General features: G+C 37.1%; 1 protein-coding gene across 3 annotated transcripts in view; it reads right to left on the bottom strand.

The window, feature by feature from the left end:
• The window catches only part of cux2b (cut-like homeobox 2b), a 148,836-nt gene that overhangs the window by 43,449 nt on the left and 77,719 nt on the right, over positions 1 to 27,668 (bottom strand). For all 3 annotated transcript variants that reach the window (XM_026268992.1, XM_026268993.1, XM_026268994.1), the window contains one exon: positions 5,890 to 5,968. In XM_026268992.1, coding sequence (XP_026124777.1) covers positions 5,890 to 5,968 — 79 coding nt within the window. The remainder of the gene's footprint in view (positions 1 to 5,889; positions 5,969 to 27,668) is intronic.

Here is a 27,668-nt window from a genome sequence, read left to right as displayed (position 1 = left end):
ACTAACACCCTGGTAACTACTGTACCTAGCAACCACCCAGAACACCCTAGCAACCGCAACTAACACCCTGGTAACTACTGTACCTGGCAACCACCCAGAACACCCTAGCAACCGCAACTAACACCCTGGGAACTACTGTACCTGGCAACCACCCAGAACACCCTAGCAACCGCAACTAACACCCTGGGAACTACTGTACCTGGCAACCAACCAGAACACCCTAGCAACCGCAACTAACACCCTGGGAACTACTGTACCTGGCAACCACCCAGAACACCCTAGCAACCGCAACTAACACCCTGGGAACTACTGTACCTGGCAACCACCCAGAACACCCTAGCAACCGCAACTAACACCCTGGGAACTACTGTACCTGGCAACCACCCAGAACACCCTAGCAACCGCAACTAACACCCTGGTAACTACTGTACCTGGCAACCAACCAGAACACCCTAGCAACCGCAACTAACACCCTGGTAACTACTGTACCTGGCAACCACCCAGAACACCCTAGCAACCGCAACTAACACCCTGGTAACTACTGTACCTGGCAACCACCCAGAACACCCTAGCAACCACAACTAACACCCTGGTAACTACTGTACCTGGCAACCACCCAGAACACCCTAGCAACCACAACTAACACCCTGGTAACTACTGTACCTGGCAACCAACCAGAACACCCTAGCAACCGCAACTAACACCCTGGTAACTACTGTACCTGGCAACCAACCAGAACACCCTAGCAACCACAACTAACACCCTGGGAACTACTGTACCTGGCAACCAACCAGAACACCCTAGCAACCACAACTAACACCCTGGTAACTACTGTACCTGGCAACCAACCAGAACACCCTAGCAAAGATTACCTATTAGATTTACCCAAAACGAATTATATTTTATGTTTAACCACTAAAGAGACATCAGAGCCAGCGGCACACATCAGAAGGTCTAGCCGGGGTGAGGCTGCTTCTTGGCGTATAGATGATCACTGAGCTCCCGCTGATCTCGTGGACCTCACCGTCTCCGAACTCGACGAAACACATTTTTAAATAGGCGCTGTCTTCATAAATAAATCACAGATTTGAGTTTTAAACAACTACATTCTCACCTGAAATGCTTTTAAAATTATATTTCATGACACAATAACAGTAATATTTTGAAAATGATCCGACTAAATGGTGGTTGAAATCACAATGCTGCATGAACTCCACCAATCAGGATGATTAGCGCCCAAGTCCTGCCCCCGAAAGTTCCGGAACTTTGAAAAAGTACTACCTCGCAAGTAGGGACTTTCTGAGGGTCATTTTTTTTTACCTGGAACTTTATTTAGTTCCTGGTTCATGCGGTGGAAGCGCGGCTAATGATAATCACATACAGTATAACACCCTAATTATTACTTGTACCAAGAACATCCTAGTAACCAACGGAAAAACCCTAGTAACACATAGCAAGCACTCAGATCACCATAGAAACCACCCAGAACAATGTAGAAACAATCTAGCAACAACCAAAAATACCCTAGCAACAGCACATGATAGAAATCTTTTCAGCACCTGCACAAGCAACATCACTCGCTTCCTTTACAACATTTAAAAATCTAGTGTGTACAGTAATTTGCATCTACTGATAAATCACAGCAAATATGATAACCAGTATTTAGTTTCCTTAAAAAAAAAAACATTCCTTAAACAAATCCTTAAAACAAGGCTGATCTAAGAAGCAAAATATTTAATTTTAAAATTTGCATATTGAATTGATTCTTTTTTTTTTTTTTTTTACTATTTGTCTTCTTTCAAACACAAAGTTGTGTTAATTTATGTTTAAAAGAATAAAAAATAATAATTCAACATATATTGTCAGAAAACAAGACTTATCTGATATAATTTATCTTTATGGATGTTTTAAATATTTTATTGGAAAATAAGAAAAATACTGATTAAAAATATTTTTTTTTTCAGGTTGTGTATGTGTGGTTTGCATGTACGTTTTTATTACGTGTTGTTTTGTTGTTTGCACTCTGATAATAAACACAAACCTGCATCAACATGTCTGTGTTTCCTCACATGACTACATGTGCCTTACTGTCCTTTACGGCACCTGGGACGGTTCATTCCTGGGACGGCGGGGGGGGTGACCTTGCTCAAAGCCAGAGGAAGGAACAGATGAATAGGTTGCTGCAGACGACAGGCTCACCCTCACAGATGGCAGTATCCATCAGGGGTCGATACAGATGAAAACACAGCTCTCGTCATCCGGACGATTCACGGGGAGGTCAAGCGCCGATTACACACGCATCTGACGTCGGTGGCTTTGGGGGGAAGCTCTGGCTGTCCCCCTTTAGTAGCAAGCTAATCTGAACATGTCCTTGTGTAAACTAAACCAGTCAAAAGCCACCGACGAGGTCAAATGAAGTTATTCACTGGGTCTCTTTTTATAAATCAAAGGCATACAAATATTGAGCTAGATTTTGTCACATTTTGTGGCCCTACATGTCTGAACATCTACTTAAGAAATATTTCCAATTAATTCTTCCTTATACTTTGTAAGAGTATTCACATCTTTAGTTGCTCACTGTACTTATAAGGCATAATTGTTTACATGGTTTGAGTCCATGTATCTGTCAAGTTTAAATTGACAGATGAATTTGCATTGAAATACTTTGGTGTTATACTAATATACCAAACAATTTAGGGCTTTCAAAGAAATCAATACTCTTATTCAGAAAGGATACATTAAACTGATCAAAAGTGACAGTACAGACATTTATAATGTTAAAAAAGATTTCTATTTCAAATAAAAGCTGGTCTTTTGAACTTTCTAATCATCAAAGAATTCCAAAAATGTAAATTTTTTAGCTGTGCATCACAGAAATAAATTACATTTTAAAACATATTCAATGGGAAAACACTTATTTTAAATGGTAATACTATCTAACAATATTACAGTATTTTACGGTCCTTTATTATAGTAAATAAATACTTAAAAATATTAACTTTTGAAAGGCAGTTTAAAATGTATTGATTCCCTCAAACATATAAAGTTTTAAACTAGTCACATAACTATAAAAAATCTGTCTGTCACAGCTATTTTATTTGCAGATCATGGAGGCTTTTTAATGTTTGTCTTACTATTCACCAGTTCATAAACGCTTCCTGCATTTTGTTTTTATTCTGTAAATGCAGACGAAAGATTCATAAGGGCTCTTATGCTTGACTCTTAGTCAATAGACTAAGTTTGCAAAAAAAACTTTTGCATTTAGTAAATGAAAAATATTGATAGGAGAGCCATAAGTCAAGGATTCATACCAAATACATCTTCAGCGCGAGACACTTTACCTAAAAAAAAAAATGCATTACTTCTTTATAAGAGTGTGGAACAATATGAAGTGCAAGAGATCAGCTCTTTAAAGTCAGCCTGTTTAATGCAAATCTTCTGTCTATATAGGCAGCATGAGCCTGTTTTGAAATGCTTAACATAGACAGCACTGCTTGCACAAAACAACTGATTTCATACTGCAATACTTCAATATACATAAATATATGTTGCACAAACAAATAGTGGTTAATTTACACTGAGAAATGTTTAGTCGACTCGTTACTTTTCAGCACTGACTTCAGCCATCTCAGACTTATTCACAGAACCCGCTGCAATGCATTCTGGGATTGCCTTCACTCTGAAAGCTAGAATCTGGATAAAGCAAGTCAGCCTACCTTTTAAACCAGCCTTTTCGACAGAAGAGCACCTATGATGCCTGAAAACGCTGTCCCTAGGTTTCGGAGCTTATCTCTCCAGCAGAAGCTTCCATTACCCAGTCAATGAATGTGTAAACAGAGCCATCAGCTTCCTGTGATCTCTGATAGGACGGTCCAGCATCAGGCCCCTGTCCTCTTTCTCTCGTCTCTATTTGTCTGGTTTCTCTCTTATCGCCTCTCCTCTGCTCTACACTCCTCATCAATCCCACGTTTCACTTGTGAGCGTCGGTCAGCCTCCTCCAAGAAGCACATTATAGAGGCCACTTTCTAAACACGAACCATATTACTCACCACCAGATCACAGACTGTGTTTATCTTTTAGTGTGTACTGTACCTTTAAGACGTTCATAGCTAAATGACCATCAGGGCCAACCAAGGCACAGTAAAGATGTTTATATGTAAATGTAGATGGTCATATGTTAATGAGCACATTACTAGATAAATATATATAAAAAAGCTAAAATAAATACAAATACACATACAATTTAAATGAAAATTGACAAAATCTGTTTTTTAAATTAGATATCTTATTAAATTTAAAGAAAAATTTGAAATGTGAAAATTCTAAAAAAAAAAAGCTTCCATGAAAATGATAAATGTTGCCAAATGATTTGAAATAAATACTGTAGTTGAAAAAAGACAAGCACTTATGAAATTAATACTAAAGAGAAATAATTAATAAATAATAAAAAATAATAATAAAAAATGATAAAAACACACATAAAATTCAATGTCACAGGTATAAAATGTATAGTTATATAGTCGACTAAGTGACTAAATCAGTATTGTTGCTGTTAAATAAAAATATTAAATTATAAAATATATATTAGATGTAAAATTTAAACTTAAACTTTTATGAAAATTAGAAATGTTAGCAACAATTTGAAATGGGTTGAAGGAAAAATTACTAAAAGTGACAAAAGCAGATAACATTCAAATGAATATGAAACTGAAAATAAAAAAGTAAAACCATTTTCAAAAAACAATGTGATTAAAATATTTAAATGCACTGGCTCCGCCCCCAGACCTGTACGTCATCTTACAATTCATACAGTTGACAAATATAATGCAATTCAAGACATTGGTGCAAAAAGGCCCCGTTTGTGTTTTGTCTCATATTTATATCAGACATCACACAAACTGTTTGAATGAATCACTTACCTGCTGGCATATCTAGTTATTTAATTATTTAATTACATTGTTTTATTTTGTTATTTAATTATTAAATTAAATTAGAATTAAATCATTTAATAAATTAACTTTAATTAATATTATTTTAATGAATTAAAATACTACTACTACTACTATACTACTACTTCTTAAAACATTAAACGGACAGTTCACCCAAAAATATAAATTCTGTCATCATTTACTCTCACATCCCTGATGTCATTTAAACCTTTTTTTTGTGGAACATAAAACAAGGTATTTTCAAATACTATAGAATACACTTAAAGAGTCTTTAAGGTATTGTGAAGACTGTTGGTAACAATCTGTTTTGGTAAGCAATGACTTTAATAATTGTATAAACAAATAAAATATTTCTAAAGCTACAATTTGATAATGTATACTCATTTTTTAAACACAAATATCTTTTATATAATAATCTTTTGGGGGAACTTTAACAGTCAAATTTATTTAGCGATTAATTAGATTAATCGAAACATCATGTAATTAATTAGATTATAAATTTGAATTGACTTGCAGCCCTATGATATATATATATATATATATATATATATATATATATATATATATATATATATATATATATATATATATATATATATATATATATATATATAAATATACACACACATAAGTGGTCATCCAGTAAAAGAGCTTTTGGTTGTAACATCATGATTCGAGTGGTTCTGCTACTTAGATTTACAGTATGTTTTAAATGTACATCATACACTTCAAAAGAGCAAGACATCTTATTTAATGTGAAATGAGAAACCTTAAACAGGTTTTTAATTGGCATTAAAATGAATAACATCATGTAAGCTCATCTCTTATAGTTGTGTACGTTATTAATTTCCCTTTGAGTCATGTGAAATGGAGCGGTGAATGTACAGCTTGGTGTGTGTGTGTGTGTGTGTGTGATGGCGCAGGCAGGTGTGCAGCTCACCTGGGGCCTCGATCAGCTGTTTATATATTCCCAGGAACGCAGACTCCGCCTCCTTACTGCGCTGGCTCAACGCAACCACCTGCAGCAGAGAGATGAGCTCATCAATCCAGGACACACTTAAGGGCCACGCAACACATAATAAAACACTCCAGTCAATAATTCTGCTCCATATGTTGATACCGCAGAGATACAAATGAACAGAGCAAAGTTTATTCCAGTACTTAAACTGAGAAAAACATTAGCGTGATCGCTCTTGAGGAAAACTCTGTCTCATAAAGTCACCAGTGCAACAAAGCATTCGATACTCCGACAAATATACCAGAGACTCCACATAATGGCTTCACACTCATCACAACACAAGGGGATGTTTGAATTACATTCTAGTGTTCATCTCATACTACTTCTGCAGTGTGGACCAAGGGCGCAGGACTTAGTAGGGACACTATACTACTTCTTTATTGGTTTTATGCTATTTTGTTCAACCCATTTGCTTTTTTGTTTTTGACTTTCACTCTATTATAGACTAATACAATCAGATACAACAATGTTTATTACAAAATACACTCGTTTAAATGAAACATTCTCTTAACTGGTATGAGACGACTGGATGCTTTTCCTGATTTCCTCTTGAACTGTCACTAACTGAACTGCAGAGGTCAAACTATTGCAAATAGAGTGAATTAAGCTACAAACTCGATTATAATGCAAAGTGTTTCCATCGAACATGTATTTTGAGCTGCAGCTCGTCATATTAAAGCTGCGGTAGGGAACTTTTGACGCTCTAGCGGTTAATAAACAGAACTGCTTGCGTCTTGCGGAAGAACATCGTAGCCGGATCTACTTCTCTCTGTTTATGTCTATGAAGAATCACAAAGGTACTGGGTTACTCCGCTGCGGTACCCCCGAAGCAATCTAAAATAGTCCGAATATAAACACTTATTATAGGTGCACCCTAGTGATTCAGGACAAGCTAAAAACACGGTTTGGAAAATGGATTCATGGTGTACTCGCTTATTATATACATTTTTCTACATTTTGAACACAAACAAAGTTACGGACCGCAGCTCTGATTGGTTGTTTCTTACCGGGAGCGATCTATTTCTGCAGATGGCAATAGGACACTGGGAGGAGCCAGAGGAGCTTGATTTATTCACAGATTATCTGTCTCATATTCTACTGTCAGGACATAATGACAGGTTTAACAAATATGTAAAAAATATATTTTTACAAAAGTTACCTACTACAGCTTTAATGGAGTGATTCACTAGTTAGCACTAAACCGGTTACCTCACCTAAACATGTTCATAGATTTGTGTTGGATGGTATGTTTGGAATGATTATTTGCAAACATCATAAATTTTCCCCCTTATTTCAGTTAATGTCATAAAACTAGTCAGCTTAGCCAGTAGTGTACAGAGTGTGTGACTCTTTAAGCACACTTTAAAGAATACTGTTTGTTTCCCACAATGCAATGCACTTGAATTGAACTTCAGTGTGAGGAATAAACTGGAAGTAAACTAAACTCTGTGTGTGTGTGTGTGTGTGTGTGTGTGTGTGTATGTATACACACACACACACACACACACAGTATATATAATATTTATAATAATACAAACAATAATACTACGATTTTAAAATATTAAAAGCTATGAAAAAGTCCTGGTTTTACGTGAAATCTAAACTCAAGGTACAAAAGCTGTTACTGGGGCACTACACTATTGTAGAGTCAATACTGGTCCATTAAAGGTACATATTAGTACCTAAAAGGTACAGAAGTCTACCTTTTTATTCTGAGAGTGTATGAAGGCTGTATGTGTGTCTGTGACACAGAAATGAAGAGTAAATGCTGCTGAGGGCTCTGGGTCTGTGCTGGACTACTGTGCACAATGAAGCCGGGTCAGATTCACCCAGAACCTCCACTAACCCGACCCGTCACCCCTGCTATTCTCCTCTCCACAGGGGACTCAAACCAATTACGGATTCATTAAGGAAGAGCGGGAGCAGAATGGGCCGCCACCTGGCCCCATAGAGAGGGCACCTGTGCCTGTGGATATGTGGGTTACAGCTCCAAAGACCACACAGAAGAGCTCCAAAGCAACAGCGTTCCACTCCAGCCGTCATTGAGACTCTGCTGCGCACTGGAGGGAAGGTTACTGCTCGAACCGGCCGGCCAGGCCCCTGACGGGAACGCTCGCTGCCCATGTGAAATACGAGCAGACAGGCCTGCGGGTGAAGGGTACGATGCCAGTTTTGTGACAGGAGAAGAGACTCAACACAAATCGAATGCAAAATCCTGCATATTTAAATCAAAAGAGTCAAACCTTTTGTACTGAAGTGAATCAAAGTGTGGCATGTAGAGAAAGGTTAATTGCTGCAGTTGAATACTGCATACTGTAAAGTATACATGAGCAAAAAGTGTCAAGAACTGATCTTGGTTATGGTTATATACATAAAAAAAGGATATTGCAATGCAAAAATCATTAAGATATTAAGTAAAGATTATGCTGTATGTAATATGCATTGCTAAGAACTTCATCTGAACAACTTTTGTCCAAATATTGTCCAATCCTAACGAACCATACATCAGTAGAAATCTTATTTATTCAGCTTTTGGTGATTTATAAATCTAAATTTCAAAAAATTGACACTTAATTTTCAGTTCACCCAAAAATGAAAATTCTGTCATTAATTACTCACCCTCATGTCGTTTCAAAGCCGTTAGACCTTCGCTCATCTTCCAAACACTAATCAAGATATTTTCAATTGAATCTGGAGCTGTCTGACCCTGCATAGACAGGAACTCAACTGAAATGTTCCCAAGTCCAGAAATTAGCAAGGAGATCTTAATAGAATTAATCCATGTGACATCAGTGGTCCATCCACAGTAATATAAAGCATGCATTTTTGACCAGATTCAATCGAAAATATTTTAATTAGTGTTCTGAATTTAATTAGTGTTGTGCTGCATGCAACAAACATTGCAAATCGAAGTTGATATGGCATATACTGCTATATGCTATCCCCTACCACTATGTTGCATTTAATTCCTTAAAATAAGAATAGTTTACTCTTTTAATCCAATTTTATCGGAAGTCAGATTGAATGAGTTAAGCAAATGTTTAAAAGGTGAAGTGCATTGCACTGTGGCTTGTAGAGTTCTGTGTGTGCGTGTGCAGTTGCATACTGCACATTTAGTCAAATGTAGTAGTAAAATTTGCATTCTGCACACATTATAAACACTGCATACTACTTTCTTTGAAAACAGTAGGCAGCATGGCATTCTGAACCCGCTCAATAAGCATCATGTCGTCTGAAGTGGTGTGTGTGCCGTACGTTCAGCCTCCGCTGCCTGGAGTTCATGCAGAATAGAGCAGCGCTACAGGAATCAATACTGATACAATAGTCTCCCGCACTCGCCGTCTAAAAGCAATTGTGTTTCTCTCTTTTTTCCCCTTTTTCTCTCTCTCTCTTTTTTCTAAGACATGACATTCAGTTGCTCCATCAGCACTGGAGCTCACATACAACAAACACAAACCAATAAATGTAAGAGAGCGAGTGCGACGCCCGCTGTGATGTTAAACAAGTCAGAGCATCTGCAGACGGGATTGGTTTAATTAGTGCTGCTTCTTAACCACAATCTACCTATTGAAGACAGATTATGCCTCAACTTTAAAGCTCAAGTCTGTCAATTTCACCTGGTATTGTGATTTTCTGAACACTCCCTTATCTCCCATTGGTCAGACAAAGAGATAGTCCCGCCCCCACACTCATGCCATTGGTGGAGTCAGAAGTTGATATGTCAGGTTGCTTAAAACCATCAGATCAATGTTTTAAAAGTAGTCAAACTACCAACGAGCGACAGTGAAATTTAAACAATTTAAGAAAACAGATAACAAAAACAACTGCTAGTAAATTTCACAAATAATTGCAAAGACAAATAACAAGAAACAAACAAAAATGTTAGGAAAAAAACAGTGTGCACTGAACAAAATTGTAAAGGAATGTCAAATAACACTGAAATAAATGAGACATTTTGAAGTAAAGTATAAAAGTGTTTTCCTAAAAAACACACTCCAATAACCTTGATTTACAACTTAAAAAAACCCATTTTTTTAACAGTGTCACAAATATTTTTCATTATTCTGAATCTTATTAAAAAATACACTTATTTATTTCTAAACATTTTCCCCCTAGAGCATGCATTTGCAGTCAGGACTGGAAACATGAATGAATTGCGCACAGACTGTCTCACATATGGCCAGATAATCACCAAAAGATAAATCCCTCTAATTCTGCAAGAGACAACAACCATTTCCTTATGAATTTACACAAGATGAAGAGCCATTTCAGCCTCCATTTTTCAAGGCTATAATGACTTATTAGACAAAAGCATCATCACTATGACGGTCACCATCATCATCCTCATCACACTTCACACTGTAACATTTTGAGAGAAGAGAAGATACAGATTACCTCCAACATCACACCATTAACCGGTCCTAACTCATACACACACACACACACACTCATGTTAGTATGCATGCGACAGCTCCACGTCACTAATCCAGCATCCATCACTCCTGAGACAATCTTAAATCCAGACAACATTCGATGGCACTGTTATATGCTGCATAAAATCATACTGAATATAAATTCACACACACATAACAGCAATATTAAAGCACTCATTTCATGAGAAATCCCATTTGATCTTTTGAAATACAAGTTTTATAAAAAATTCTGCCATCATTTACTAATGCTAATGTCTTTCCAAACTCTCAGTTGAAACTGTATAACCGTAGTTATAGAAATCTTATTTAATAGTATTTGAAATGCATAAAATGCTTAAAAAAATAGCCTCAGAATGACATTGCACCGCAAAATGTTATTGAACTACAGTAAGTATATAATTTGAGATGGAACAGACATTTATTGCTTAAGAAAACGGTTCAGAAAAATGAGTTCTACTAATATATATTCAGTCTCTTCTGCTCACCAAGCCTGCATTTATATGTTTAAAAATACAACAGAAACCTGAATATTGCGGAATATTATTACTATTTTAAATAACTATTTTTCTATGCGAATATATTTTAAAATGTAATTTATTCCTGTGTTCGAAGCTGTATTTTCAGCATCATTCCTCCAGTCTTCAGTGTCACATGATCTTCAGAAATCATTATAATATACTGATTTGATGCTCAAGAAACATTTCTGATTATTGTCAATGTTGAAAACAGTTGTGCTGCTTCATATCTTTGTGTAAATGAGAATATTTGATGGATCGGAAATTCAAACATTTAATTACAAAATAAATATTTTGTAAAATTATAAATGTCTTTACTGTCACTCAATCAATTTCTGTCAAACATTGTATCCAAACATTTGAACAGTATTGTATAAATGGATATTAGTGGACAAATTAAACCTGTAGGAAAGGGAAAGTGTGTTTTAAGAGAGTTCACAAGGCCAGAAGTGTCCACATTGAAACAGCCGTGTTCATAATTCAGAGAAAAGTTTATAGTCATTTCTTCTTCTAGTTTGTAAAAGCAGACCTCAGCACTGCATGTCTTCTGTTCCTTTATAATTACAGCTTCAAAGCGCCGAGAACTTCAGGATACTTAAGTCCCAAAACTTAAAGCAGCGATCTGCCAAATTTCAAAGGTATAATTTAGTTTTTACATAAAACACACTCCAGCATTCACTGACTAATTTATCATTTGCACAAATGAGGAGAAAAAAAAAAAAAAATCAAACGCTCGACTGCCAAAAGCATCTGTGGTTGGAGCCTATAATTAATTTGAAAACAGAAACTCTGATTAATTTTTAGAATCTGTGAATGTTTTTTCACATACGTACGACTTGTGTGAGTGGGTCAAGAGGAGCACAAAGACATCAAGAAAAGTCAGCGTAAAAGAACGAAAACGTGACAAAAAGAGCGTGAGTAAGAAATGAAGGCAGAGAGACTTCAATAAAGACTAGCAATTAGCAATTACACACTCATCAATTACAATTATCACAACTGGTGATTATGCAATTAGCAGTGAATCATCACTTTTAGCCCTGATGGCTGAACGTTTAGGATGTGCTACAGAAAGAGTTTGGGTGCACGAGAACAAAGAGTCAGATTGAGTGACTTCATTCACAATTACTAGAATAATAATCAGCATCAGTGTGGATGCAAATAAGACGAGAGCTCACTCAAAAATAACATTTTGCCATCATTTACTCAACCTTGTGTCATTCCAAACCTGTATGCAGTTTTTTTTTGTGGAAGACAAAAGGAAAAGTATAAAATGTAAAGTGTTCCTGTGGCTCAGTGGTAGAGCACTGTGTTAGCAGCACAAAAGGTTGTGGGTTCGATTCCCAAAGGTAAGTCGCTTTGGATAAAAGCATCTACTAAATGCATCAATTTAATTTATTTTAATTTAAAATGTTGAGTAACAAACGAAATGTGTCTTCTCTGTATCACTCCAAATAGAAGAATATGAGCTGGACACAGGGAGTGTATGCATGTATAGAAGAGAAAATAACCAAGAGACAAACTGTTGAATAAAGTCGTCATTTTAGTTTTATTCGCGTAAAAAAAATTACTATTCTGATGATGCTTTTCATACTTTTCTGGACAGTCACAATTTTTCATTCAAAATATCTTTAATTGAGTTCTGAAGTCAAAGCTTTAACGGGTTTGGAACGATATGGGGGTAAGTGATTAATGACAAAATGTTCATTTTGTGGTGGAGTATCCCTTTAATCAACAAAAGTAAGATCATCTTGATTCTGACAATAACGGTGCAGGTGGGTAAGACAAACAATGAGTTATCCAGCGTCATACTGGAGTGAATCTGGCTACAGAGTTTGGGAGCGACTCTTAGGCACAGAGAGAAATGAGCAACTGAAGTCCTGACACATATCCAGTCCCCACGTCAATTCCAATCAGCAGCCTGTGTCACTCACTCACACACACACACACACACACACAGTGACAGTACCAGCGCTGTATACTGCACTACAGTCTCCCAAACCTCTGGGGGTAAATCAAATCAAATGTTAATGTAAAACAAATGAACGGGGCTGTACAATTAATCAAAATGAAACAGAAATCATGACATAACTTTAACAGTGTTTTCAGCATCTCAAAGTGGCTCAGTTCACAGTAAATGCTGCTTCTCATCAGCTACATCTCTGTGTGCACTGTGAGTTTAATGTGCAGCTTGGTTTACTGTACTTTATACATTTACATAATTAACAACACTTCTGTTTACAGAAGTATACAAGTATACAAGTATATATATCACAAGTATTCCCTAAAAATAAATGTTTGAAAGGGAAGAATTTAAGACATAAATTATGGTAATTTGAAGTATACAACAAAATATTTTTATATTAATCAAATATTATTTTTTAATTTTAAAGTACAACTTACAAGTATAATATATTTTTGTCTTTATATTTACATTTTAATAATTTATTGTATAAACAAATAATTACAATTAATTTTATAAATGATTACAATTAATTATTTATAAAATAATTATATCATTCTAAGGTTTAAACACTTACAAATACTGGTAACTTGTTTACAGTATAACAAAAAAATTCATAATATTAATATTTTTATAATTTATTTTATAGTACTGTAATTTGCAATATATTTTTATCTTAATTTTTAGAATTTATAGACAGGTAATTGTTTATAAAATATATGAAATAATTAAGATTTTAAACAACTGAAAGTAAAGAATTTAAGACTTTATTTCACAGTACAACTGTAATTTACACCAGTGATATATTTCGGTCTTAATTTGATACTTATTACATAATTATAAATAAAGACCCTTAAATTAGTTAGTTGGTTTCTAAAAAAGCAATATGGGAAAATTTTTATATGAGATGAAATGTCATATTGCTCTTAAAATGGCTGTAAATGAGAAAATAATTGCAGTAGTTTTGCAGTCCTATTTATAAATAATATCCAAATAAAACATTTACTCAAAATATAAATTAAATATTCTACCTGTTTAACTGCATGAGCATTAACCAAAATCAAAGAACCGTGAATATGTGAAAGTGCTGCTAAATTATTGAAATAACTTAAAATCTCCAAGGTACTTGAAGTGAATATTTCACATCTACGGGATCTGGCGGACTTAAACGTTTGGGAATTCCTGCTCTACATCATGAACCGGATCAGAGAAGATGATTTCTGACAAAACGGCTTCAAATACTGATCTCAGTTCAGTCAGAATCCACACACACGCTCGAGAGAAGACAGTCGGGCTTTTCTAGTTTTAAAAGAGCCTCTTACAGATTTCAGTTCAGCTCTAAATCCAGACGAGATTCACAGGAAGAGATGTTAAACCCTGATCAGAGTCATGAAGACTCAACCCCTCTAACCTCTACAGAGCACCACAGCACTAAACCACAGCCCAGGGTTACTGTAACTAACCCACACGCACAAATAATCACACGGCTTTATTTCAAAGCTCTCTACTTTCCAACACAAGAGCCACTTTCAGCAGAAGTGGATCTACAGACGGCTGAGGTGTAGAAGTGTGACCTAACTGGAACAGAGAGTGAGAGATCACATGGGTGAATCGAGGTTTAAAAAAAGAATAAGAACAGAAATGAATGAAGCGATGGAAAAACACGGAACAGATCAAGAAAGAAATAATGCTTCTGATTGATACGGTCTTAAAGTCTGAGAGTGCATAGAAAGTCTGTGATTGCTCTTTCAATTAAACCTGGAAATGAATGAAGTTGCACAGTTTTGACTAATTCAAAATAACAACAACAACAACGAGTTTTGATTGATAAGTCTACATTCTGCTCTATTTCAAGACTGATCGTGTGACTTTTTCAGGTTTTTTGGCTTCCGGTGAAGATGAAAAAGCTCTCTGGAATCATCTCAGGTCATACTGGAGAACATGATCTTCAGGTTTTGTTCATGCAGCTCCAGTGCTGCTAACATTAAAGCATGACAAACCAAACATTAAGATGCGTTAACTATTAGGAGGACTAAAAAAAACCCCACAAAAAACATATTTCTCCCATTATGCCCATTCAAAAGCAGCAATGTATTCTGACCAGGGAATTAAAAACATGTTAGTAACATGTTTAAAACATTATCTCATACCCATAACGTCCCACAAAACCAAAGACCAAAGAATTGCATTATATTTATACTATCAAAACAGACAAACTGAGCTACATGCATGCGTGTTTAAAGGTGCACGAAACTTTGATTCATCACAAAAGGCAACGCAATGTCGGAGTCACAATTCATTGTCTGTCGCAAAGAATTATAATTTAGTCACATGACATTTACAGCTAATGGTGATTGGTTAAATGTCTTCATAACTGTGTAATACTATTACTGCTGCTAGACACTTGTAACTGAGAAGATGCAGTTAGGATGAATGGGAATGCTAATAGCTGCTACTCTACAGGCTGTTACAAGACTGAGAGAAATGTGACGACATCAAAACAGCCGTCGAGAGTGGATTCATCCTGTCCTGCGAGTGAACCCAAGGCCGGAAATTGACCCTCAGAAAGCTCAAGAGTTATCGCAGACGAGACCCAACATCCACAGCGAGCCGTTAGCAGCGATCTCTCCGTGTATCACAGTACAGCGCTCATCCATTATGAGCACTTGGGTGCCAGTCAAGGTGAGGCAGCGCCGTGGAGAAAGAAAGAGAGGCTCTGGTCCGTGATGGATGGATCTGGCCCGCCGCGGCTCCTCTCCTCTCCCTCACGGAGCTGGTGACTTTCCAGCCAGGCAATTATCATTGCAGAAGGCGTAATAGCCTAATTAATTACCAGTGTCAACGTTGCCTTTGTTTCACTGTAACAGGACATCATGCCAACAGAGCATCCGCTCAAAGCAAAAACCTCTGATGAACAAGAGGCTCACGGAGCACAGATGATGCTGAGGAGAAACACACACACACACACACACACACACGTGCGGTCAGTGCTGAGCTAAAACCAGAACCATCATCACCTGCCCTCAATCAGCACTAACATAACACAACACCAACCTAAACACCTTCTGGAGAATCTGCGTTTATTTATTGCGTTTGTTTTGACAACTCGTCATTAACCACACAATCCTGTCGCTCAGGCGTTGATCTGGAAACAAGATGCCATTTATATTACAAATTTACATGCTGTATCTGAATTCAACAACTGGGATCTGAATGTAAGGGTTAGAATTAAACTGAATTTGATGAGAGACACAGAATGACAGACAGACAGACAGACAGACAATAGACAGACAACAGACAGACAACAGACAGACAACAGACAGACAGAAAGACAGACAGACAGACAGACAACAGACAGACAGACAACAGACAGACAGACAGACAGACAGACAACAGACAGACAGACAGACAGACAGACAGACAGACAACAGACAAACAGACAGACAACAGACAGACAGACAACAGACAAACAGACAGACAACAGACAGACAGACAGACAGACAGACGGACGGACAGACGGACAACAGACAGACAACAGACAAACAGACAGACAACAGACAGACAGACAGACAAACAACAGACAGACAGACAAACAGACGGACAACAGACAGACAGACAGACAGACAGACAACAGACAGCAGACAGACAGACAGACAGACAGTAGATAGGACACTGCAGCACAAGTCTCAAATTGTTCTTCATTTAATAGCATTGCTTTCTAAGAGAAAAAAAAAACAGTAGTATGGTATGAACACAGTGATCATTCAGTACCACGGCATACACCAAAATACCACGGTATCACCTTTCACAGTCTAGTTGGAAGCTAACACGTGTCCTAAACTTTCCCGTGAAACACCTCGAGAAGGATCTCGTTCTCACAGACCACTGGAGCCGAGCTGAAAGTACTTTATAATAACGTCAAATGTCGCAGGCAGCCATCGGAGAGTGAAATATTACGTGTCAGGTCTGTCACATTCCCTCCGTTTTTACATCTGAGCCGAAGCGGCGGTACACAGGCAATCAGACGGCAGAGAGGGAAGCCAAATACAGTGCGGCAGCGGCGGGAATTACCGTGACTGATGAAGGGCGAACGCTCTGCGTCTCATCTTCAGTTAAACGCAACACAAGCGCAATAAAAATGCAGCGACTAGAAAGAGTGCGAATGCATCAGTCTGTTGGAGCGCATGCACGGGGCCCGGGGCAGCAGGGGCTTGTTGTGGAGCGCATTGACTCTAATAGGAGTCGTCTCCGCCGTTGCAAGCAGCTCCCACTGCGAGAGGAGTTTTGCATAATTAATGACTGTTGATGTTTCCAGGTAGTCGCCCCGGCAAATTCACTTCAGACTTGCTGCCACGATCGCATCTCCGACGAGAGCGACACCGGAACTGACAGCTAACATTACCACCATAAACAAGGCAATTTTGTACAGTGTCTTCCGTCATTATTGTGAAGTGTTCAGGGGCGACAGTTCGAGTCACATCGGAGATGAGAGCGCGAGGAAAAATGCTGAAAAAATAACGGCGACGCCGAGTGCTTTTTTGTGTCGGCAAACCTACAGAGGCTTCAGCTCCTTGTTTAGTGAAGCTTCAGTGAACTTGAAGATGTCAGCAGAGAAACGCCGCCGTCTTTTGTGCTGTCACAGGAATACGAGCAGACTCCCAAACAGCAGTGAGAGCTGCGGAGATAGTGTGCTCAGAGAAATGTACTTGGGATGAGCAGAACTATATTTTCATAATAAGTCAGTGGGGTCTGAACGACTAGTTATTTTTCTCTCAAAAGTTTGACATCTGTTTAAATCACGTAAATAGGCTGTATCGTATCGGTAGCCTAATAAGCGTTAAACGTTCATGGAAACCTCAATATCTCATCTCAGGACAGTCATAGCTTCATGAAGCATGTATAGAAACACGCTGCACATTCTTGTTCCTTAGATTTATAAGACCAAAGGTCAGGATCAAGATTGATTAAGCTCCTGCCATTAGGGTCAACTCACAATGGCAATTGACTGTCTAAATCCTAAATCTTCAGGAAGTAGCTAGTTAAGTACAGTGTGCATGTAGAACATTTGCATTTTACAGATGCATTCTACGTGCAATGCTGTGCATTGTACAATCTGTGATGCCAGTTCCTATTAGACTGATAGAACGACAGATAGAACGATAGATAGAACGACAGAACGATAGAACGACAGATAGATAGATAGATAGATAGATAGATAGATAGATAGATAGATAGATAGATAGATAGATAGATAGATAGATAGATAGATAGATAGATAGATAGATAGATAGATAGATAGATAGATAAAAAAGGTATTAAACATTTTTTTTCAGTTACCAATGCAACATGTATTTATTTTTAGTTTAGTGTAACTTGATGTACTAAAATAAACTACATTGAAATAAAAAGTAATAAATTAAAAACTATTAACAATTGATTCAACTAAATCTATTTAGTTATTAACTAGTAAATAACATTTCTACACTATATTACTTTATAAGGAACTCCCGCACACTATCTTAACTTGCAAATTAAAATTTGTTGATACAACCCACCTGGTCTTTATTTTCTACGCACCTATCACTTACAGGTGTGCGATGGAGTTTGTTCACTACACTATATTACTTGCCATAGCAACATTTCAAATTTCCATGTAGCACTAAAAAATAACACGAATAAATGTTAAATATATTGAAAAACTATTAACTAATTATTTCTAATTATTCCTTTAATGGTTAACTACCCTAAAACTATTAACTATTGAAATAAATATATTTTCTCCACTTAAATAAAATGCTATTTTAAAATAATATTGTAACTTAAATGAAATATAATAAATAAACATTTTAGTTACTTATTTTATTTTATAGTATCCAAGTAAACATTTTTTATTTTTGTTACTAAAACTGAAATCAAAATATTGATAAAAAAATTACTATAATATTATAGCACTATAATACTAAAATATCGAACAGCTGTAAATTTGTGGGGGAAAAAAAATCTGTTCTAATGGCTGTTGCTTTAACAGGGATGAAATTAGAAACATCTTCAGCTAAAGAACACGTTGACCGAGGCTTAGTCTCTAACTCATCCCCTTTAAAGGTATAGTTAACCCAAAACGAACAAAAAAAAAGATACATTGGAGATTGCTGCCAATCAAACAATTGGTGGTTCCCATTGACTTCCATATTAGGAAAATAAACACTATGGAAGTCAATGGGAACCACCAACTCTTTGATTAGCAGCGATCTCCAAAAATCTTCTTTTATGTTCAACATAAGAAAGCAACTCATACATGTTAGGAACGACACGAGGGTGTGTAAATGATGACAGAATTTTCATTTTTGGGTGAACTATCCCTTTAAGCCACCACAGCGAAAAATTAAATACTTGCAACCTCGCTAATCGACTAATCGAGTGTCCTGACCATCCCTAAACCGTATTTAGAAAGGAGAGGAGTCTGGTGGTCATCCACAAGCTCCGCATGCAACATTAAACATTTAAAACACCGCAGCCACCTCGGCCAGGCTATTTTTTTCAACTTTACCCTCTCATTATTAATTTGTCATAACCTTTAAGGCTTTTTGATGTCATGCATATTTCACAGAGAGATATCCTTCCTCTTTCACAGCTCTCACGTCGACTGTCAAATGACGGATCACCGGCGCGGCGTGAAGGTGTGTCATCACCCGCTATAATTAGCAGCCGCTCGGAACAAAGAGAGGCATTAACCTAGACCTGAGTGTCTGCATGAGTCTGTCAGTTTGTGTGAAAACATTATATCAGAAATTAGACACGGCACAACTGACGCCGCATGTGTAAATGATGTCTGTTTTTACGGCTGCCAGAGTTTGCAGGTTATTTTAAAAGTCCCGACACGTGAAAAATGGTGCGGATCGGCTGGTGATAAGCAGCTCATAATTTCAAGCCACTTAGGCATGTATGAATATGACCTGCAAGGCCTCGTTCCTCCACTCGTGTGGTATAAATCAGCAACGAGTAGAACGAGACCCAGAGGAGCTACGGTGAACGCTGATGAGTCCCATAATTCTCCAGGCTGGGACTTCCTCCTCTGTGACCACCTGGACACCGGCCAAACCTCCGCAGAGCACCGCATCCCCGTGCCAAACTCTAAGAGCCATAACGTAAATTCAGTCTGTTTGTTTAAATGCCAGTTTCTTGGCCGGAGACGTTCACTGTAATAGCACTTCCTCTCGGTGACCCAAGTGATGCATACAAAAACAGGATTTTAAGTCAACGGGAATCCATTTGAACCCTATTTACTTCCATAATACACACTCCTGATCGTATTCTCTAAGAAACAGAAAGTATAGAGAGTAAAGTTTCTCTGAAACGACTTTAATTTTGTGTCCTATAGAACATCACTAAGCCTTTTCTCCTCAGCTCTCACTTTACAGGATCCGATCAATTCATGATCTAGAAATAAAGTTGGGAAAGAAGTTTCATGTGCACTTTTAAAGAGAAAATCATGCTTTGGCAAATCATAAAAAGTCAAAATTATGAAAACTAAATTATGAATAAAATGCATAGTCTTAATTCATAATTATCCACTTTATGTCTCATAATGTCTTAGTATGTGATAGTTTTGACTTTTTATGTAATGATTTCAATTTCATTTATTTTCAATCATTATTTTTTAATTTAAGTCCTAATTATGTCAATTTCAGCTCTTCAATTTCAGCTTTTTTCCCTCATAATTTAAACTATTTACACGTAGTATGCATGTAATTTTACTTTATCTCATAACTGTCAAAACTATTTTGACTTGTTGTCTTAATTTTGACTATTTTAACTTTTTATCACTTAGTATTTATGTCATTTGATTCTTATCTTATAATCACGATGAGATTATGTAATTCTGACTTCTTATCTCAAACTTGACTTATGCATTAGTGTGTCATAAATGTAATTTTTTATCTCATAATTATGCCATAGTATCTCATAATTTCAATATTTCAGCTCATAATTATGATTTACCAAAGTGTTTCTTAAAATGTGATGAAAATGAGTTTGCATACATTTCCTAAACAGAAACTGGACACAGTCATTGCACATAGTCTGACCTGGAAACAATTATATTACTGAAAATAATAAATGATGTTTAGTATACGAGCCCTTGTGCTTAATACAGTAAAGCCAGATCAGATAAAGTCTGTACCCAAACCCAGTACCTAAAGAGTTATGGCATTGAGTGTCAGTAAGTGGGAATCATGGGATATCAGCTATCAACAAACCTCTCCCATAATGCATCAAACACAAGATAGTGAAATTGAACAAATCTACATGACATGAAAACAGACTCATAGACTAAATGCTCAATCAAACAACAGGGGGTCACTGTAGCAGTGCATTATAGGTGTTACTTCGACTAAACGCACATACTGCAGATAAAACTCAGTATTTCACATGTTTTATATAATCAGACAATGATTTGACAACTAGGCTGGAAATGAATAAATAAAAACAAATGGCTTCCATTCATTCCACTTTTTGTTAGTTACACTTTATTTAAAGGTGTCCTTGTTGCAGTGAATGCAATTATTTTATTGATGGATTTTCGTATTGCAAGACTGAGAATCTGGATCTGGGCCAAGAGTAAAACAATAAAAAAGATACATAAAACATTTGAAAAGTAGCAAAAATAAGTTGAAAACTGTTCATTTAAACCACAATTTGCCCTAGGCCATAAAAGTTGAAGAAACACCCTGTTCTTGTTTGCTGGCATCTGTTGTAGTGTCTGTATTGCTTGCTAGTCGTCTCAATTACCGAATGATATTTTAAAATCTCTCTGTAGTTAAAAGGAAGCAAACACTGGATCGTGACGGAGAAAGTCACAAAGCAGCCGTGCTGCTATATTTATATGTCGAATAGATGCAGTTAGCATTTAAATGACACTTCGCATTACACACTCCTCATCCTTAAAAACAATATAAATAGAGTCTTCTGGGTCACAGATTGTGTGCACGGTAAACACAGTCCTCTGTCCGTTAAATAAACCCTCACGAGTGATGGAGCACTGACAGTATGAATACAGTGGATAAGAATCTGCAGGACTTGAAAAAAGAGGCAATTAAAGGTGTATTAAATCCTTGTGAATCATCTGCTAAATCTTAAAAGACATATTTGAAAGTGCACAGTAAAGAAAGCAGAGGCAGCGGTGCGTGTGAGAAGCGTGTGCATGTTTGAACTGCAGGAGTTGATTTAGTTGGGGAATAGATGTCTGTCCTTCAGACCACTGGATGAAATTGGTCTCAATATGAAATGTAATAAAACGGCACTATCGCCAGATCTCTGTGCACCTCCAGTCATTCTTCACATCTCTGCTATATACAAACACACATGCGATGGCTCACAATTACAGCTGCTCTGAAACTCTAGCTAGAAACACTCAATTTCACACTGATAAAATCAATAAGCAACAGCATTTGCAACCCATTTAAATGCATCATTATGTGATGCATTTCTGAGAGAAACAGGATATTCAACGTGAAAAATGGTGAGTGGGACTTGATTTTATCCATCAGGAATTGATAGGATGGTAAAAAAAAACATTCATGCATAAGGAAGACAAAATCTGGCAAAAATTCACCCTCACCCAAACTTACTATCATACTTGACCGTAGTATAGTTTAATAAAAATGATATGATAAATTACACACACACATAGTATTTTTCTTCTAAAACAATCATTAGCAGATTCTTTCTGATTAAATTAATGTATAATCTTAATTTAATTATATAATTTGTTTCAGTATTTTTATTACAAAAACCATGCCAATTAACTGTTATTCAATTACATACAGTAATCTGCTCTTTTATAACAGTATTTTCCGTTATTAAAACATTTCACTATCAATTAAGGTGACTGCATCAAAACTGAACAAACTAAACACAACAAATTAACTTTTTAAAACACAGTTGAAATATTTATTTAGCTACAACTGATGTGATCAATGATCAACTAAACCATCAGAACTGCTAAAATGAATCAGACTACCGTATTTTTCAGACTATAAGTCGCACCTGAGTATAAGTCGCATCAATCCAAAAATACGTCATGAAGAGGAAAAAAACATATATAAGTCGCACTGGACTATAAGTCGTATTTATTTAGAACCAAGAACCAAGAGAAAACATTACCGTCTCCAGCCGCGAGAGGGCGCTCTATGTCTTCGGTGTAGACTACAGGAGCCCTGAGCAGCATAGATCGCCCTCTGGTGGCTGGAGACGGTAATGTTTTCTCTTGGTTCATGTCTCTTAGTTCATTTCTCTTGGTTCACGTCAAATTAATTTTGATAAATAAGTCGCACCTGACTATAAGTCGCAGGATCAGCCAAACTATGAAAAAAAAGTGCGACTTATAGTCTGGAAAATACGGTAATTTCCTAGCGTTACCTGGAAGACAGAAAGAGAGAGAGGTTTTCTAGGAGAGTGTTTGATTATCACCTTGTGAGTCTGTGAGTGCAGTATGACACAAATCCAGTGATTCTGTCACACTAGGCTACTTTCACTTGTTACTGGGAAAGTTAAGCTATAAAAACAACTGCCATCCTACAGACAAATGCAGTTAAGTTAGCAGCACTACTACTACTAATAATACTGTAGCTAGTTTCACTCTAACAGCAATCTACTGTTCGTTTGATGAAAGAAGGAAAATAAATCTTATCTGAGCTGTGAGCTCAGTGCAGGACTAAAGGTGATGCTCTGCACTCAAAAGAAATGTAAACCTGTTCTCCGGCTGGTCCTTTCACACCTGTCAGCGGTCAATAGCTACTCTGGAAACGAGGAAAAAATAAAAAGAGAGGCCTTGACACTAATCCCCCGAGACCCAATTAAAAGGGTGACAATCACCACACCGCAGGAACCCAGAGGATGAATAGATGCCACTTTAACTGAACTAAACGCCCGCTTCAGAAGAAACCCGAGTGAGATTATTAACAGGTACGCAAATATCTGAGAGCAAAATATCTGTGATCAGGTAACAAGTGCTCAGATTCACTTCCCACTAATGCTAAGAGTTAAAATCATTCATGTTATGTAGCACAAAGATACACACCGAAGGAAGTTGATTTTGCGCTCAAGAACATATCTCACCCCAGAATCCAAGTAAAGAAATAAGAAATTTGATTTTTCCTAAAGATTTTGACAGACAGACAGACAGACAGAGACAGACAGACAGATAGAGACAGACAGACAGACAGATGGAGGCATAGACAGACAGACAGACAGACAGACAGACAGACAGACAGAGAAAGGCATAGACAGACAGACAGACAGAGAAAGACAGACAGACAGACAGACAGAGGCATAGACGGACAGACAGACAGACAGACAGACAGACAGAGACAGACAGACAGACAGAGGCATAGACAGACAGACAGAGACAGACAGACAGACAGACAAAGGCATAGACAGACAGACAGACAGACAGAGACAGACAGACAGACAGACAGACAGAGGCACAGACAGACAGACAGACAGACAGACAGACAGACAGAGGCACAGACAGACAGACAGACAGAGACAGACAGACAGATAAAGACAGACAGACAGACAGACGGAGGCATAGACAGACAGACAGACAGAGGCATAGCTAGACAGACAGACAGACAGACAGACAGACAGATAGACAGATAGACAGACAGACAGACAGACAGACAGATAGACAGACAGACAGACAAACAGATAGATAGACAGACAGACAGACAGACAGATAGACGACAGACAACAGACAGACAGACAGACGACAGACGACAGACAACAGACAGACAGACAGACAGACAGACAGACAACAGACAGACAGACAGACAACAGACAGACAATTGATTGATTTAATGGAGAGTCCTGGTTTTTCCTGCAGGAGAAATTAAGACAATGTCTTTTGGTGTTTCTTCTGCATGTTTTTTCTGAACTCTCTCCTGTTGAGCCCCACACCAGCTTCTCACACAGCCAAAAGTTAATTAGTATTGTACTTAATCCGATACCGGAGAGCCACAAACTGTCAGGTCATATTAGAAACAATCGGTCTCAGTCTTAGCGCAAATGACACGTCGCAGCGCTCTCTCTCCCCGCGAAACGCTCCCACGGTACTAATTGGCCTACTTTATGCTCTCTCTTTGAATTGTCATTTCTCTCTTCGTTTGGGGTATTAGTCTTGACGACCATCGATCTGTAATGTGCAGCATTCTACTGTATATGTTTTCCAAGAAAAATAAACGAAGGCAATGACTGAACGCGTCCCGCTCTGACGTAGTGACTGTGACTCTGTAGGCGAGTGGCCTTTGTTTGCGAGCGAATGAAGGATTGCGTGTAACTCCAGAGGAGAATGAAAGTTCAAACACTTTTGCCAGCAGCAAAGCAAGTGTAACTTTTCTCCTCTTAAATTATTTAAGATTAGCAACATCATCTTATCAATCTATCGATCTCTCGGCAGAAAGATGAAAATGGAAAAATAATGAGGGAGATGAATGCAGCGTAAAGAACATCAATGTGTGAAATTTAATTATCTGCTGCGGTGGAAAAAAAACAAAACAAAACTGTTGGCTGTTTTCTAAAACAAAAAGAAGCGGTTAATATTTTTTCCTTCTCTGCATATTTTAATTACCAGATCAATCATAACTACGTACGGCATGCTGCTTGCGAGAGAGAGAGGAGAAAATTGCGAGTCTAAATGAAAAACAATAGATTTACTTTAAAGTCGGAGCTCTTTTGAAGTCTAAATTAAAATTTCAGGTACCTTTAGGAGAAGCAGCTTCACAAAGTTATGATATTCAATTAGTGTGTTTAGATTCCACTGAAATTACACTTCAGAGCTCGACACCATGTTCAATAAAAACTCTGGAGATTCCAGACTTCTGTTTCCCTAAACAGGCAGTGGGAGTTCAAAACCGACGCTGGAGCTTTTGGAAGAAAAATAATGGATCCTTTAGCCAGATGAAATTCTCTGTGATGCACAGACTATTGTTCAATCAGACTCACAATATCTTCTGCTGCCTTTCTAGATTCTCAGTGCACATGAACGCCACAGCCGTGCTGCAATCACCAGTGGGAAAGACTTTTAAAGTGTGTCAATTAAAGAATCATCATTTAGTTCACATACTTTTTGTTTCCTGTTGATGAAAAGTGATATGCATGTGCGCAGCAAAGTTATGACTTCTGAATTCCTAAGAAGGCTTCCCAGAAGGAAGCTGATCTTTCTATATAGGTGAAACCTGTCAAGAACATATTTGGGTCACATATCACCCCAAAATCTAAATAAAATAATATTTTTCATAAAGACAATGAAGCCTTTTTTTATTATCATTTTTTATTAAAACTAGTTAAAAACAATGCAAAATATGCATCATAAAAATAATGCATGTTATTTTAAAATTAATGCGTATTTAATATAAAATAACCAAAAAATGTAAAAATAAACTAATTTACTTATTTATAAAAATGCTGAAAATAAGAACTATGATTCCATGTCACATCTGGCTCAAGTTTTGTTCTAAGTTAAGGTCTTTTATTTTGTAATTCCTCATAATCTTGTCATATGATCAGCTCTCCACTTGTTACTGGGATCATGTCCTCATTGGTTCATCGTCTTCTTATTTTTTTTATCAGTTCTGTCTTCTCACTGGTTCACATTCATTGTTTTATCATCTTGTTTGGTGGATTTTGTCATAATCTTGTTTTTAAGACCGGATGTTTGCAATGTTTTCTTGTGTTTTGAAGTATGTTATGCTGTTACGCCGGTAAATGTTTCTGTTTTATCCGTTTTATCTGTCTTGAAACTCAGAAGAAGATATTTTGAAGAATGTGTTTAGCCAAACATTTTATAGTGCTCATTGACTTCCATAATAATTCTTCTACACTATGGAAGTAAATGGTTACTGTCATCTGTTTAGTTACCAACATTCTTCCAAATATCTTCTTTTGTGCTCAACAGACAATTGTTGAATAATTAATTGCATCCAAAGTAAAAGTTTTGTTTGCATAATATATGTATATATGCTGTGTTTATTTATAATGTATATATAAATACACACACATGCATTTAAATATTTAAAAAAATATATGTTTGAGCCAGCAACATTACACTCTAAAAACTAAAAGGACGTTTTCTTGAGATTCGCCTGCAAAATCACTCAAATGGCAATCGCTTTGATATTGCAATTTCCATATTTTCCCTGAAAGAGCTAAACGCAGCAGATGCAGATGACATGTAAAAGTACAACAGCCATACACCGCTTCACACACGCTCCGCTGCACATTTCCACAGATGAATAAGCTCTACTCTTGGTTTCGAGACTGAGCGCCATTTATCTCCACCAGCCACATATCAGCAAATGGTCAGAATAATCCACGATTCCTCCACTTCACACTTCAGATTCAGATTCAGATTGGACGTGCGGCACATTTGGCTCTTTGCAAACACATGTCACGGCTTTGATTACAAACACTAATGCTGCTCTCTGACTCAGCTCCTGCGTTCTGCCCCCCCCACCACCTCGTGTCTCAGTATGTGTGAAAGAGAGCTGATGTTTATTTCTTTTGGCATTTCCTCGGCCGGCGCTCCGACAACCATTTCACATGTTTTATTGGCTAATTTGAGTGCGTTCGTGCCAACATCGCGAGTGCGCATCGCAGACCGAGAGAATCTGGCCTCGTTTCTACATGTCATGTGTTTCGCAACTCGTATGCAAACAGCTTTGACCGCTTACATGTGGTCACATTTTAATATATATATATATATATATATATATATATATATATATATATATATATATA

The sequence above is a fragment of the Carassius auratus genome, chromosome 8 (assembly GCF_003368295.1).
Source record: "Carassius auratus strain Wakin chromosome 8, ASM336829v1, whole genome shotgun sequence".
NCBI classification, from domain to species: Eukaryota; Metazoa; Chordata; class Actinopteri; order Cypriniformes; family Cyprinidae; genus Carassius; species Carassius auratus.
Note: the sequence above shows the minus strand (reverse complement) of the source record. Positions and strands in the feature narration are given on the sequence as shown.